We start from the raw sequence: 16,343 nt of genomic DNA, 5'->3' as shown, positions 1-16,343 counted from the left end.
CTTGAGTGCAGTTTGAACCCGGCTGACTAGTCAAGAGAAAAGGTTCATGTTTCCATACATCTACTAGTACACTACAACCCTAACATTCATACAAGTGCAGAGCTAAACAGAGGAACAAAAATACTATTAACTGCAGTGTGAATGAATGAGCAAAATAAATGGTACAATAAATTCAGAGTTAAACTTAACACAGTGATCAAATTTAAAACAGACTTTAATCTTTTGTTTTTGTTTCTCTCTTAAAACAGCGAGTCTCTCTCTGGAACTCCTGCCAAGGTAACTCACAAGTCACGTGTGATATATCCTTCTGCTTATTTATGTGAAAGCTATAGAAGAGGACTAATGGGACCACGGCATTCATTTGAGGACAATGGCATTCATTTGGTCTATAGAAAAGTGCTGATCTACATGTGATTGCAGGGGACCCGTGAGAGACCGTTCCCGGACGGCTCCTTGTTATTCTCGACCACATCACTGCTTATCCTCTTTTCCTTCAGCCTAGGTGTTTTATTAACCAGAAATACACACAGTCTTTCCCCTTAATAAACATAGCACATGTAAGAACACATCGCCTTGTCTTTACTTGATGGTGCTGTCTGGAAAGAGAACCTGCTTTAGTGGCTGTTGTGGTATCGAAGCCAGGCGTGGGACAATACTTGCCTACTATGGTGCAAGCGGTGCTGTGAGAGATTGTGAGTGTGGCCGTACTGAGAGAGCAGCCGCCTTCTTGCAGTCCTCACCTGGTGCAGCAGTGCTGTCAGGTGACCAAAGTGGACGTCCTTAGAAGTATTGTATTCATGATAGGATTGTCTCTTTTCCAGCTCCATTTCCTGCCCTCCCAAACCCAAATAAATATTCTTACTAGTCAGTCCCGAGTGTTGCCATACAACGGAATAATCCACTAAATCATTCATTCACTTGGTCTTGGGCACAACGAGTATCTCATCACCATCTTGGATTGTGTACGAGTGCAAAGCTCTGGTGTTGTACTTCATTTCCTCAGGACCGAAGGCACTGCCTTTGTCGATGTAGTAAAGCCGCATACTGTTGCTGGAGAGCTGGACTACCGTTGTCAGCTGCTTCTTCAGCTCAGCTACAGTCTGGTCCAGACGGATGCTAAGCTGGGGACAAAGATGAGTCATCATTAATGTGGGACCCAGGGGCTGATATGTGGAGGTACTTCCCACTCTGCCAAGAGAAAACTTTCAATTTTAAATACATGTTCCACTTGTATAGATATCTGTGAACCAAAGCAACAATCAGCCTAAATAAGAAAGGTCTCTGATTTTGGACATTTTGCTAAGTTGTTGAAAGAGAAAGGATGGAAATCTATCAATGAAAGGTGATTCAAAACCCAAGAAAGACAAAGACGCACATGGAAATAAAGATGAAAGATATGAAGGAAGATGTGAAACGAGGGAAAACATGATAATTGAAAGGAAAACAATTTGACGCATGATAAGATCCCGAGACAAGAGATTGGAAATCATGAGTGATGCAAAAAGAGTCATTATTATATGAATGTATTCTGATCCCGACTTCTTTCACGACAAAAGTCTATAGTGAGTGCAGCAATTAATGTCAACAAACATGAAAGAACTCACACACTGAAATCCCTGAAAAGGTTAAGCCCTTAAAACTTAGGCAGAGGCAGAGCAGGAAATAAACTGGCAGTGGTGCAAAGACAAGACACGCTCGTATAAAGTAGCTCAGTCAGCATCCAAGAGCATCCAACGCTTGTTTGGAAACGGCAGAAGAGGTCAGGCACTGAGGTCTACGTCAAGTCCAGTGATGGATGATAAGATCACCATTACTCCAAATACAAAAGAATGAAATGAATGAATGAATTGAGTGTCGATTCAACGGATGACATCGACTTCAGAAGAGGACAGTACTTACATAAATGAATAAACACTGCGGAAAGTGAAACGATGGAAATTAAAATAGGTTAAATAGAAATGCCAGAGAAAATAAGAAGAAGACCTCAAATCATCCCACAGGCAACAATAACTCAGTGACGACTCGTGAAAATGCACAACAAAGGGTGTCAGGGGTGTGACTCTTGTCATTCTTGGGGACGCAGATTGGATCTGTGATGAATGAAAGCAAATACTAACCAAGATTGCCACAGAGAAACCTCTGACAAGTAGCTCATTGGATATGACACATGAAAACAAATTACACAACAAAATCAATAAATAATTTCCATGATTCAAGAATTGTGTTGCTAGCAGCTAAAACAAAACTCCCTGCTGGGATTTGAACGTTTGCAATGTGGACGACGCTCAGTGACTACAGCACGTTGGTGGGCTCAACTGGTGAAAGCTCTAACAAGAGTAGCTTACCAGACCTAAAACCTTACCACAGGAGCAGAAAAACACTTCTTTCACATCTTTCTTTCTTGTCACATTGAAGTGAGAAGTGAATGAGGAAACAAAGAAATACAGAACACCACCAAAAGATAAGATCATGGCAGTGACTATGACTTGCTCTTGTTCTTAAAGAAAATATTCAGGTCCCACCGAGATTTGAACTCAGATTGCTGGATTCAGAGTCCAGAGTGCTAACCATTACACCATGGGACCACAATGCAGATGAGCCTCACTCTGTGGGGGTGAGGGGAGCGGCCTGACAACACCACATTCCACTAACTCTGGCATTTGACACATGTATTCAAAACACGCTCCCTGTGAAGAGAATTATCAACAGTTGCTCCTCAAACAAGTGAAGCATGAGAAGGGAGACTATTAAATGACTTCCCCTTCAAGAGATGGTTTATTTGACAAAGAGGACAACGGTTCTTTACTGACCTCTTCTACTTTTCCCTCACAGTGGACCTCCACCTGGGCGTGATACCGAGGTCGAAGATCAATCTCAGCCAGAGGTTCCAGCTTGCCATACTTGTTCACCAGGCAGTGGTATCTGGAGCAATGAGGAGCATGTATAACATGTTTAACAGATCTAAGCTAAGCCTTCTCTATTTTGATACTGGAAAAAATAATAAAGAATTTAAGATTCCCCATTCTTCATTTAAACAGGGGACAGACTATGTAACACTATTTATTTTAAATATATCATTGACTGTAACTACCTGCACCACAGTCATGTAATAACTAACAAACATGGGAAAAAGGTTAAACTATTATGTGGAATTTTTATTTGAATCCTAATTTTGGTACATCTTAAAAATCCACTACATAGAGTACAAACACCCTAGTACAAAAACTCCACATACACATTCCTTCATCTGACGTGTGGCACTTCCTCCAGTCAGGCATCCATGCTCCTTTACCTGCAAGGTAGAGCCTCCTCGGGATAGTCCACATAGTAGCGTATAAAGAACCTCTCTGCATCTTCTCTCTCGTTGTCATTCACCACGCTGCCGTTCAAAAGTGATATAGCGGGTAGCCTGCAGAGGAAGACATGATGGCTGCCTTTCCTTCGGCACATGGCATCTAATGCGTCAGACACTTACTGTGCAATCAAGAGGCTGCGTCGCTCAGCATTGGTGTATGGTTGCAGCAAAGGAATCCCCTGCAGCCGAACCTCTTCCAGCTTCGGGAAGAAGTTCAGCTTCTCAATGTCTTCCCATTTATTTAGACCTGCAGCATAAGACAGACGATGCTGACACAAATGGCGAACAAATTGTTTTCACAAAAAACTCACACAGTAATGATTTAATTTTGTGTATTGTTGAATAATATAAACATTTGTAAGCCAACGGCCGTTGATGCCACATGCGAAGTGTGCTTGGATGGCCACATCCTGAAGACTGTGTTTGCCACAAATGTCAGCATCCAATATTTTTATTTTAGGTTACAGTAGCAGGAGTTAAGGGATTTCTTCTCTCGGTCTATTTGTGTCCACAGCTCTGTTGGCGTAATACAGAACCTTTAAGACCCCACTGAAGAGAGAAGTGTAAACTACAGTAAAACAGACTGTATTTTATTTTATTTAATTCTTTGTTGGACAATTTTAATCACAAAAAAAAAGGTCAGGTCCCACCGAGATTTGAACTCGGATCGCTGGATTCAGAGTCCAGAGTGCTAACCATTACACCATGGAACCACTGTGAGAGGGGGAGGTTGCGTGGGGGGCAGGACAATTCTAGGCAAGCAGGAATTTTATTAACAAGAAGAGTGTCCTACACTACTGTTTCCATCACTGAATCAAGTCACATGTATATATTTCAATTCCTTAAATGTTGATAAAAGAAGAAAGGAGCAGCTACTGTCAATGGTTAATCGCCAATCTTCACAACGCTTCTGGGTTCTGGCACATAAACACACCAAAATCAAACAAAATGAGAGAATAAAAACTTAACTTGACAATGGTGAGACAGCAGGGATTTAAAATATATTCAAAAGAAAACAATGAGATTTATGGTTAGTGAAGGGAGTCAGAGCTCAAGGAACCATTATTGTGAGGATGGAGGACATTTCAAAATAATGTTGCAAAAAACATTAGTGCTCTTTCCCATTTTGTATTAAAAATGGAGGAACAACATGATGTGGCAGGTAGATGTTATTTAGATAGATTTATAAGAGTTCAACAAGAGTTGAATAGAAGGGCATCAGTTTGTTTTGAGAAGTGATGGATATGATGATTATAATGTGTTTTGCTTTAAATGAGACCACAATAAAAGCATATGCCACGCAGACTTGTTAAATGTTATCAGTCAAATGTCACTGTTTTTTTTTTTACTTCTGTAAATATCCTTTCTCATGAATCCCTTTCAAGTGTGACATACTTTGTGTCCACTTCAAGCCGCCATAGATCAAGCTACTTACTACACGCTTGATCTGATCATTGAGCTGGTCATGATAGACAGACAGATACTGTAGATAGATAGATAACTGGATGGATACTGACCTGAGTTGTGGAGATTGATGCTGCGCAAGTTTGGAAAGAGCCGCTGGAGAATATCTTTGCTGTCTTGGATGGACGCCAGGTTGTTATTGGCCATTACCAGAGTGTCCAGACTGGGGAACATAGCACCAAACTTCCTGACCTCGGCCCAGTCCTGAAGGCTGTTGTCGTTTATGTGAAGCAGACGAAGATTTGGACAGGCAACACTGGGGGCACTTACAATGCTGTACTCATTCAGGCACAAGAATAGCTCCTCCAACCTGGGAGGCAGCAAAGCAAAGGGTTCAAACTTTGCTGGACTGATAGCAAATCCACTCACCATCAACCAAATGAATTCATACTCCGGCATTTCACGAGTCAGCAGCAAAACGGTGTCCCAAGACACTTGGGTATTGTTCAGAACCAGTCGTCGGACCTTGGAAAAGGTTGCAGCACACCGTCGCTCAAGAGGGATTCCCGCCAGGGGGTTAGAGCTCAAGTTAAGGAAGTCCAGGTTGGGGATGTTGGAGATGATTTTACTGATCTGAAATACAACACATGACCATGAACTTCAGCTCCGACAGTGTCTGCATGGAATGAACGTAGGCATTAGTAAACCAACAAACCCAGAGACAGCACCTCATGCCAGTCCTTGAGCTTGTTATGAGACAGGTCCAGCTCCATCACATGGGAACAGAAAGCAGCAATTTCACTCTGATCACCAGCCCTGCTGATTCCACAGCTGTTCAACACCAGCACACTGGGCATGTTCAGGCGGTCTGTTGTTTGGAAACAACAGAAATACTCAGATGAGCAAGTCAGACAGATTCTTACCACAGAATCTTGTTCTGTTGTTATTAAGGCTGAAGCACAGCAAGTACTAAAACTCACCACCTTTAGTTTCACCACTATCCCCGTCAACCTCTACATTCTTTTGATTTATAAACTGAACACAGTAGATTGTATGCCCAAAGATAGCAGTACATGTTGCGATGATCACATGACCTAGAATATATGGTCTTATTATGCATCATATTAGAATATATGATCTTCTTATTGTTGTTGTTATGCATTTTTAATACTTAAAAAAACACACTCAGCGAGTGCAAACCTCTGCCAACAAAGAAAATCTTTTTTGGATCCAGATGGTGATACGGATATGGATCACTCACAAAATGGAATCATCTGTTTACTGGAAGTACTGAATCCAAATCAGGACAAGACTGACAAACCAATGTTGTCGAAAACAAGTAGCCAGTTGTTGAGTTAAAAAAAAAACAACAGAGGATGCTGTGGGGATCAATTTCTTATCACCAAAAGAAATGGTGGGGGTTATGCTGTGGGACACACACAAATAGCCCCTTTATTCTTAGATTTTTGAGGAAAGAAGTTTCTCTCTCATCAGTTCCATGCAATAAATTAAAAAATCTGAGGCCGGGCACAAACCAGCCATTAAAGCCGTGGTCCTCGAAGGACGTTACAATATATTTGTCAAAACAGACAAATAAAAGGTTAGGTCATTGACTACAACAATAGCAGTATGTTTGCGATGTGTGCCCTTTGTTCTGGCCAGATCACCAGCTCCCCAAATATCTCTGCATACGCCTGTGGGAGGGGAAATGTCGACGGAGCTTTCGGGAGTAACTTTGGTTTCCACTGTAATATAGTGGGTGTAGTGGGCTATAGTCGGGTGTGTTTTGAGCAGGGTGTAGTTTGCTGCAAGAGGCGTTGGACTGATGACCACCACTTGTGGGGGATCGTTTTTTTGTTCAGGGGGATGCCACCCCTCCCTCAACATGAGTACTGTCTGAGGCGGAGGAAATAACATGGAATAATGCATGAGAGAGTTATGATGATATGTTGTACTGACAGAGGTGAGCACTGGGATTGAGACTGGAGTATGTTCTGAAGTCATCACATGACAACCCTCTTTGTAAAAAGAAAAATAGGAGGAAATGCAATCTGATCTACAAAAGCACTTCCGAAGTGACAGGCACATCTGACCCCTTTCAAAACTGGCTTGTGGATGATCTTCTTCACAAGTAAAGGCTGTCTGCTTGAGTGTGGAGGAAAATCGCAGGGAAAGAAAGTATTATGAAAGACAATGCACACGCTTCCATGGTTTGGTATGCGTAGTTTAAGTAGACAATTTCCTAATGGCTTTCAAATATAAGCAACTTCATAAGCCAGTAACATCATAATTGAAGAATATTAAAAGTTAACCGTTGTGTGAAGCTGAATAAATCCTGAGAAGTCAGTGTGCCTGACTGCTTCAAAATGTTTGCAGCTTTCTATCAACATCTGTTGCCGAAGTGACTTTTTGTTTGTTTGTTTCTGTCCAGACAACCACAGACCATCATACTCTTACCCTTCATTGGAGATCCTTGGGGACTAGCAGTAGGAACCACCACCACTCCCATCCCAGGACCTCGACGGTACGGAAAGTTTTCGGGGCTGTACTTTTCACTGATCACCTCTACAAAGGTGCGACCTTCACTCTCCACTGGTGGCTCCATGGCTACACAGCCTCCCCTTCAGCTGGCCAAGAGTCAACAAGAAAACTTCAGGAGTCAAGTGAGGAAAAAATAGTCAATTTGTTGCAAATGTATTTCTTTTTCATATGAATTAAAATCAAGACTTTTAACATTCCCAACACCTGTGCTCGAGGAAATTACAGTATAATAATTCACAAGTACTGTACAAAGGAAGCAAGCAAAAGCTTGATAGGTGATAGAGAAGGAACAGATAGATACAGTCTGTCAAATTGGATAGTGTATGAAACATAACAATTTATCACAGTCGAGGAAGACATTTAATACAGTGATAAAAATGGTAAAATCATGCATTTTCAAGACTTTATACAAAAATACTCTCTAACCAATGACGATTATTTTAGATATCTGCAAATATGGGACTAATATAATTGAGAAATGAAAACGGTTTAAAGGAACGTGGAATATTACGAGTCATAATCGGGGTCACTGAAGACTAGAAAACAAAAAAAACTTCAACCTTGTGTACAAGGCTGATGGAGCACAAGGGGAAAAATACATTGAACATGAAAACAAAATGGGGTTAGTCAATATAAATATTACTGAGGATGATTGGAGAAATATATCTAAAATATCTAAAATCCAGCATCTTCCTGTATCTGGAGAAAACAAGGGTGGAAGAACTTAAGTCAATTAAAAAAATGTTGATCAACTAACAATACTTGAGCTGACAAAAACAATTAATTTTAAATCAATTGTGTGGTCAATATTGGTATGGTCATTAAGTGTATACAGATATTTTTCTACTTTTTTTCCAGATTAAGTATCTTGCCACAAACATATTGAAAGAAGATATCCTTAAAGTTAATCTTCAATCACAACCATGACCTGATACCTAGTATTGGTTTCTTAGTATTTTCCTCAACTACTTTGTTTTGTTTGATATTAATAATGTTACCGCTGTTTTGGCAATGAAACTGCAGGGCATTGTCTTGTGTTTGCTCACTTATATTGGTGATCTATTTGCACAAAAAGAGCAATATTTGCTTGGCAAGCACAAGTCATATCTTTAAAAAAGGCAACGATATTATCAGGAAACCTGAACTCAAAAGACATCCAAGGTGATAACTTTTCTCTGGAAATGTATGATGATGATTCTAAAAAAAAAGAAGGCTAAAACCCACTTCACTTTAAATGACCAAAAAAACAGACAAGCCATGTACTAATCTCCTGTAAATGCAAAATTAAAATTCTTAAAGCAGTTATTTTGAAAAGAAAACAAGCTCCAGCTTCTACACTCATTCTCTCATCAACTCTATTGGCACCATTTCATTAAATTTTCTGATTCCAATGTACATATTTTAGGCCAAATCACATAACTTAAGTCATAGAACTTACAAATTACCTGTTTTTATTATGGAGCCTCTCTAGATGTGTTCCACAAAGCACACAATTCCAACACTACTTACACATAGGTTTTGGAAAAGTAGCATTTCACTTTCAACAATTTATCGCAAACAACAGATTGGATGACGCTTTTAATCATCCTAACAATCCAAACTCGGGGTGTAAGAAAACATTGATCTATTGTATCGTATCACCACTGTTTCGGGATACATATCATATTGCAAGATATCTGTCAATCTAATGACAGTCCCAATCCTGACAAAGCTGTATCTGTCCTGAACAACTTTTAAACAACATTAAAAAAAAAAAAAACAAAAAAAACAAAAAAAAACAAAAAAAAAACAAAGCATCAACAATAACATCTGATCCCCCAAACAAATTCAGTCTGCAGCCCTTTACTGGAGGCAGTGGTTAAACTTAAAAACAATCCAGACCACTGATATTTTGAGCTATAATGAAAGCTGAACCAGACCATTGTTGACTCCACAAATATTTGTCAGTCAGTCATAATATTAGTCAGTCAGACATCCTAATGATCAGTGTTGCTGTTGTTATTCATTTTAATACATTATGGTTGTTCTGATAAATGTTTGGATCAAAGAAAGAACATTTATTTGGTTGAATGGTTGAATACTAAATTCAGGAAGTGAGATGGAGCTACAACACAAACGTTGAGTTTCTGTTCCACATGGGGATCAGCAAATCTGTATGTTCGGCATTAAACCTTGCCATCTGTCAAAGTACTTTCAAACTTGAACACACCCACTGCACAATTTATTCATATTCAACACTTTCTTGCAAGTCATGTAGTACTTGACCTGTAATCTTTTCTCTGAATTATTCTATTATTTAGAAATATTTTGAGAAATCTTTTTCATGAAAAATAAAAAGACTATATTAAGCACTTCAACCTGAACATCACACATCAGACATATAAAGAATATCTAATCTAATCTAATGCCATTATTGTGTTTATACAAGAGAACCATTTTAGTCATTTTAGATGGGGTCTTCAACTGTTCTTAATCAAGTTTCACCTTCTCATATTTGGACATTTTATTAAGAAGACAATTCAATTAAATAAAGCCAAAATAAAACAAATCCACCATTTAAACAGAGCCAGGAAACGGAGCATTCTTACCTGCAGAACTTTTGAGTTGACCACTGTCTTCCACCAGAGTCTTTTCCTTGCTGGCAGTCTGAAAGGGAAATTCAGAGATGCCTTCTGAATTATGAACCACAGACACTTTAATTTATTTATCCAGCTCCTGCCCTTGCCCTAGAAATCCTGGTGTATCTCTGGCCAGCTGTCAGGGTTTGTACAGAGTCGGCAGGAAAACAGTAGTGTACGTGACACAGGCGCATTGACAAGGTCAAAGACCACCTTATCTTTCACGTTTGGTTTACAATATCAATATAACTGACACAGGTTCATAAAAAAGTAGGACAACGTGGCGGGGGTTGAGCTCGGAACCGTCAAGCATGTTTGAGTAACCTGAACTGGAACATACAAAAAGTGAAGTTCAGATTAGCTGCAAGAAATTTGTGTGAAATTCAGTCCAACTCACTCGAGAGACAAGTGAGGTGGGTGAGATGAGAAGTGTCAATGGTTTTGTGTGGCCCCACAATGAATCCGACAAAGCCATGAATACAATTTCAAATGTCAAATGGCTTTAAAGACGATACAAAAACAAATTGACTGACCACTGACTTTACAGGGTGATGGGGCTAATAATGAAAATGTTCCATTATGTTTTTATTTGTGTGTATTCGATTTGGCTGTATTAAAAAATAAATAAATAAATAAATTCGATATAGAATAGAATTGACATCGAAAGATGACTTTCCGTTTGCTTTCGTCTTGAAGTCCTGAAAGTCATAATGTCAAACTCCGCTTTGAAAGCCCCATAATTTAAGTATTTACACGTTTTAATAAATACTACTGTCGCTTTAGTCGCAACCACTGGTTGTCTTAGAATATATATAGGTAATCCTTTATATCGGCTAACATTTCGTTGACATTAAAGCAGTGGTAAACGATTATACGGATGGTATTCATATTCAAATCGGTAGCTATGAAGGATGTGGACGGGCGACAGTTCCGTCAGTAACAATGGCGGCAACATCGAGCTACATGAAAACAAATTACGAAATTTACTACAAAAACAAAAACATCACTTCGGTTAAATTAAAGCCGATGAATTGGTTATGTCACGATGACTCTGCATTTTTTTTAATAGCTACTGTACGTTAAATCCCGAGGCGCTCGTCGTTTGAGTGTAACGTGAACTTAATATCTAAAGAGGTTTGGTCTGTCAATGTAAAGTATAAACGAATGATATGAGGAAAAGAGAGTATATATTTGCACAAAAGCATATAGCACACATCCTGAAGTGGTGGCCTGCGAATGGCGGATGCAGGTTGTTGACATCCGCGCAGGACTCAGCGGTGTCCGGGGTCCAGATTCGGCATCAGTCTGACCCCCAACTGCAGCTCGATGAAACCAGAGACGGACCACGGATGGCAGCGATTCACATCATCATTCAGTCGCGTAGAACAGCAACAAGCAAGCAACTTGTTCTTGCAAGAGTAGAAGCAATGGCTTCAACATACCTTCAGATATTGACTTTGTGTTTTCTGTGGATAAAAACAAACCAGCTGTCATTGCGCTTCCCCCAGCATTACGGATGTGACGTCACCGCGAGCTAAAACTCAACTGCATTCGGATCGTTTTTGACGTCGTCAAATAAACCGCGCGACACACTTGAGGAATGCGAAGGTGAAAATCATCAACAAATAATATATTTGTCTTTGGGTCATGACGTCATTCTGTTGCTCGGAATCTCACGGTAGCCTCCCAGCAGCCCGGAAAAATTGAATTGGTAAAGTCTGGTCAACGAATGAATACGATTTGCTAGATTGTACATCAATCGCTATACACGCCGATCTTTCCAATGACCAAATCTGTGACAGCAATGTGTATGTACAGACGCCTGATGTCCACAAGGTGGGGGTATTGGCTACCTAACAGTATTTTGTCCTTCCACTTGCTCGTGCAAGGTGTCGCATTTTTACAAGGGTTTTCTTTATGGCTCGATTGATCCACCAAGCCATGGTCGTTTATATTTTCCGTCCATAAGTCGCGAAGTTCATCTGTCCATGCCGGATCAATGCAAGCTTTTACTGAACAACAGCCCCTTCTCATTGTTCCCTGGATAAACAGTTGGAAACCTGGTGTCAGTCTATATCCTTCTTTCATATATAAATTTAGTTTCAGATCAGTTTTCGATTCTTTGGCGTTGTTGTATTAAAAACTTTCCAGTCATGCCAGCTGAGCAGCATAAATAACAGGGGTCAACCTTCATCTTGCACTCGCGAGAATGCAGTCATTTAAAGGATGTTGTAATAAGCCAGAGGTCAGCGACTGTCTGTTCCATGACTCATGCAGTTGTTAAAGTCACCATGGAAACCTTTTATATCAGCACACACTTCCACATCAGATTCAAAATTCTCCATCACTGCTCCTCTTTTTATCAAATCCCTGAACCATGTGGATGATATAACGTGTCTGTCCACATTGTCAAACATTTGAATTTACCTAAATATTGATCATCATGATAGCAACTGAAATTAAGGATGATCCACAGGTTAAGATGTTCCTTCAGACCAACCTTCAACCACTCACTTCACTTTTAAATGAGGCAACTGGTCCTGCAGCGGTCAACTACCAAACATACTCAGTAGCTGCTTTGCAATACAGCTGCAGCTACTGAGAATTCAGGTCAGGTCTAGTCAGGTCTAGTCTAGTCGAGTCTCATCTAGTCAGGTCTAGTCTAGTCAGGTCTATTTTAGTCTACTCTAGTCAGGTCTACTCTAGTCAGGTCTCGTCTAGTCAGGTCTCATCTAGTCAGGTCAAGTCTAGTCTAGTCTACTCTAGTCAGGTCTCGTCTAGTCAGGTCTCATCTAGTCAGGTCTCATCTAGTCAGGTCTATTTTAGTCTACTCTAGTCAGGTCTAGTCTAGTCTAGTCTCATCTAGTCAGGTCTAGTCTAGTCAGGTCTATTTTAGTCTACTCTAGTCAGGTCTAGTCTACTCAGGTCTACTCTAGTCAGGTCTCGTCTAGTCAGGTCTAGTCAGGCTAATCTCGTCAGGTCTATTTTAGTCTACTCTAGTCAGGTCTAGTCTACTCAGGTCTACTCTAGTCAGGTCTAATCTAGTCAGGTCTACTCTAGTCAGGTCTAGTCAAGCTAGTCTAGTCAGGTCTATTTTAGTCTACTCTAGTCAGGTCTAGTCTACTCAGGTCTACTCTAGTCAGGTCTCGTCTAGTCAGGCTAGTCTAGTCAGGTCTATTTTAGTCTACTCTAGTCAGGTCTAGTCTACTCAGGTCTAGTCTACTCAGGTCTACTCTAGTCAGGTCTAGTCAGGCTAGTCTAGTCAGGTCTATTTTAGTCTACTCTAGTCAGGTCTAGTCAGGCTAGTCTAGTCAGGTCTATTTTAGTCTACTCTAGTCAGGTCTAGTCTACTCAGGTCTACTCAGGTCTACTCTAGTCAGGTCTCGTCTACTCAGGTCTACTCTAGTCAGGTCTACTCTAGTCAGGTCTAGTCTAGTCAGGTCTAGTCTACTCAGGTCTACTCTAGTCAGGTCTACTCGAGTCAGGTCTCGTCTACTCAGGTCTAATTGATTTTCTGTTGGAACCACGGCAGTAATCCAGCCAAATTATTTATTTAAAAAGCAGGCTGGTTGTTGATGGAATGAGATCTGTTTTACTGATTTCAGAAGCTTAGTATACATATATACATCGATTCTGTCATCATAGACTTTGTGGACTGGTGAGAGCGCAACCATCTGTGCCTGGACACCAGTAAGAGGAAGGAGATGGTGGTGGACTTGAGTAGACATTCACATGTGCTGGTGAACATCCAGGGGGAGGACTTTAAAGACAGTGGACAGTTTCAAGTACCTGGGTGTTCACCTCAACAATAACCTGAACTTGACCCACAACACAGACACACTGTACAAGAGGGACCATAGTCGCCTCCATCTTCTGAGGAGACTCAGGTCCTTGGGCGTGTGTAGACCTCTGCTCAGGACTTTCTATGACTCTGTGGTAGCCTCAGCGTTCTTCTATGTGTCTATCTGCTGGGCCACGGGCAGCACAGAGTGAGCCAGGAAGAGACATAAGAACCTGGTCAGGAGGCCAGCTCTGTCCTGGGCTGTGCACTGGACTCTGTGGAGGAGCTGCTACTGACAACCTGTAACCAGCAACCATCGCCATATACACCTTGTCTGATACTGTGAAATGTACAGAGCACCAACATGTTGCACGCACCACTTGCTTATTTTTGCACCTTTTGCACCCCACAGTGCATTCTATGGGCTCCTTTGAATTTCTCCTTTGTGAGATTAATAAAGTCTTATCTTAGCTTATCCAGCGAGCATGTCTTTGGGCTGTGGGAGGAAACCGGAGAAAACCCACCCAGGCACAGGCAGCAATACTATACTTTTTTGCAGTACTAGAATAAAGTGTAATTGCACATCCACTCATGATTTTTTTTAAATTTCAGGCATATATATGCACTTTAAGTCTTTTCTGTTACATACAAAAACAATGTTAATGTAATGTAATAATTTTCCTTCCTTCCTTCCTTCCTTCTTCTGCCGCTTATCCGGGGTCGGGTCGCGGAGGCAGCATTCGGAGCAAGGAAGCCCAAACTTCCCGGTCCGCACAAACCTCCTCCAGCTCCTCCCGGGGGATCCCGAGGCGTTCCCAGGCCAGACCGGAGACATAGTCTCTCCAGCGAGTCCTGGGTCTTCCCCGGGGTCTCCTCCCGGTAGGACATGCCCGGAACACCTCCCCAGGGAGGCGTCCAGGGGGCATCCGGATCAGATGCCCGAGCCACCTCAGCTGGTTCCTCTCGATGTGGAGGAGCAGCGGCTCCACCCCGAGCTCCTCCCGGATGACGGAACTCCTCACCCTATCTCTACGGGTGCGCCCAGCCACCCAGCGGAGGAAACTCATCTCAGCCGCTTGTATCCGCGATCTCATCCTTTGCCTCAGACTTGGAGGTGCTGATCCTCATCCCGGCCGCTTCACACTCGGCTGCAAACCGACCCAGCGCATGCTGAAGGTCCCGGTCCGATGAGGCCAGCAGAACAACATCGTCCGCAAATAGCAGAGATGAAATTCTGTGGTTCCCGAACCGGATCCCCTCCGACCCCTGGCTACGCCTAGAAATTCTGTCCATAAAAGTGATGAACAGAACCGGTGACAAAGGGCAGCCCTGGCGGAGACCAACATGCACCGGGAACAGGTCTGATTTCCTGCCGGCAATGCGAACCATGCTCCTGCTCCGGTCATACAAGGAGCGGACAGGCTCTAGCAGAGGGTCCCGCACCCCATATTCCCGGAGCACCCCCCACAGGACATCGCGAGGGACACGGTCGAACGCCTTCTCCAAATCCACAAAGCACATGTGGACTGGTTGGGCGAACTCCCATGAACCCTCGAGCACCCGGTGGAGGGTATAGAGCTGGTCCAGTGTTCCACGACCGGGACGAAAACCACACTGTTCCTCCTGGATCTGAGGTTCGACTATTGGCCGAAGTCTCCTCTCTAGTACCCTGGAATAGACCTTTCCCGGGAGGCTGAGGAGTGTGATCCCCCTATAGTTGGAACACACCCTCCGGTCCCCCTTCTTAAACAGGGGGACCACCACCCCGGTCTGCCAATCCAGAGGCACTGTCCTCGACTGCCACGCGATGTTGCAGAGACGTGTCAGCCACGACAGCCCTACAACATCCAGGGATTTCAGATACTCCGGACGGATCTCATCCACTCCCGGGGCCCTACCACCGAGGAGCTTACGAACAACCTCGGTGACTTCGGCCCGGGTGATGAGAGAGCCATCCGAGTCCTCAGTCCCCGCTTCCTGAGTGGAAGACGTGACGACGGGATTGAGGAGACCCTCGAAGTATTCTTTCCACCGCCCGACAACATCACCAGTCGAGGTCAGCAGTCTCCCACCCTCGCTGTAAACAGCACTGGTGAGGCACTGCTTCCCCCTTCTGAGGCGACGGACGGTTTGCCAGAATTTCTTCGAGGCCGACCAATAGTCCTCCTCCATGGCCTCTCCGACCTCCTCCCAGACCCGAGTTTTTGCCTCCAAGACTGCACGGGAAGCGGCACGCCTGGCCTGCCGGTACACGTCAGCTGCCTCAGGAGTCCCACAGGCCATCAAGACCCGATAGGACTCCTTCTTCAGCCTGACGGCATCCCTTACTTTCGGTGTCCACCACCGGGTTCGGGGATTGCCGCCTTGTAATAATTTTTCTTTTCTTTAATGTGAACACAAATACAATGTAATGCAGAGGTGAACTTAAAATAATTTCGTAGATGAATGATACTATTTACAGAGGTGGCACAGATTTGTGCTGTAGTGCACTGCAGTAGTGCATTATTCAGTCATTTGACTTATCTCCACTGCACGCAAACCGGAAGAAAATGATGCAATTGGACTCGGTGGCTGAGGCTACTCTCTGCATGGAACCCCAGTCAGTGCCACACTGCTGTTATCAGTTCAGTACTGGCACAGATGT

The 16,343-nt window shown here is 42.7% G+C and overlaps 1 protein-coding gene and 2 non-coding genes across 5 annotated transcripts; all 3 read right to left on the bottom strand.

Annotated features, from left to right (window-relative positions):
- Positions 1-911: 911 nt before the first annotated feature.
- LOC128763388 (tubulin-specific chaperone cofactor E-like protein) lies at positions 912-11,512 on the bottom strand. 3 transcript variants are annotated; one of them, XM_053872145.1, is made up of 10 exons: positions 11,361-11,512; positions 9,889-9,946; positions 7,217-7,386; positions 5,488-5,627; positions 5,211-5,392; positions 4,873-5,129; positions 3,476-3,602; positions 3,293-3,409; positions 2,811-2,922; positions 912-1,121 (listed from the first exon to the last, which is right to left on the bottom strand). In XM_053872145.1, exons 3-10 carry the CDS (start codon positions 7,362-7,364, stop codon positions 915-917), a joined length of 1,290 nt encoding a protein of 429 aa, XP_053728120.1. In that variant the 5' UTR covers positions 7,365-7,386; positions 9,889-9,946; positions 11,361-11,512; the 3' UTR covers positions 912-914. The 3 variants fall into 3 exon arrangements, with proteins under 3 accessions (XP_053728120.1, XP_053728119.1, XP_053728121.1); XM_053872144.1 differs by having other exon boundaries at positions 4,873-5,392; positions 11,361-11,510; XM_053872146.1 differs by lacking the exons at positions 9,889-9,946; positions 11,361-11,512 and having other exon boundaries at positions 4,873-5,392; positions 5,475-5,627; positions 7,217-7,233.
- trnaq-cug (transfer RNA glutamine (anticodon CUG)) lies at positions 2,514-2,585 on the bottom strand. The gene has a single exon. It is a non-coding gene; the product is annotated as a tRNA-Gln (tRNA).
- On the bottom strand, positions 3,997-4,068 carry trnaq-cug (transfer RNA glutamine (anticodon CUG)). The gene has a single exon. It is a non-coding gene; the product is annotated as a tRNA-Gln (tRNA).
- Positions 11,513-16,343: the final 4,831 nt, after the last annotated feature.

The sequence above is a fragment of the Synchiropus splendidus genome, chromosome 8 (genome assembly GCF_027744825.2).
Source record: "Synchiropus splendidus isolate RoL2022-P1 chromosome 8, RoL_Sspl_1.0, whole genome shotgun sequence".
Classification (NCBI taxonomy): domain Eukaryota; kingdom Metazoa; phylum Chordata; class Actinopteri; order Syngnathiformes; family Callionymidae; genus Synchiropus; species Synchiropus splendidus.
The sequence above is the reverse complement of the archived record's forward strand: the minus strand, read 5'-3'. Positions and strand labels throughout refer to the sequence as shown.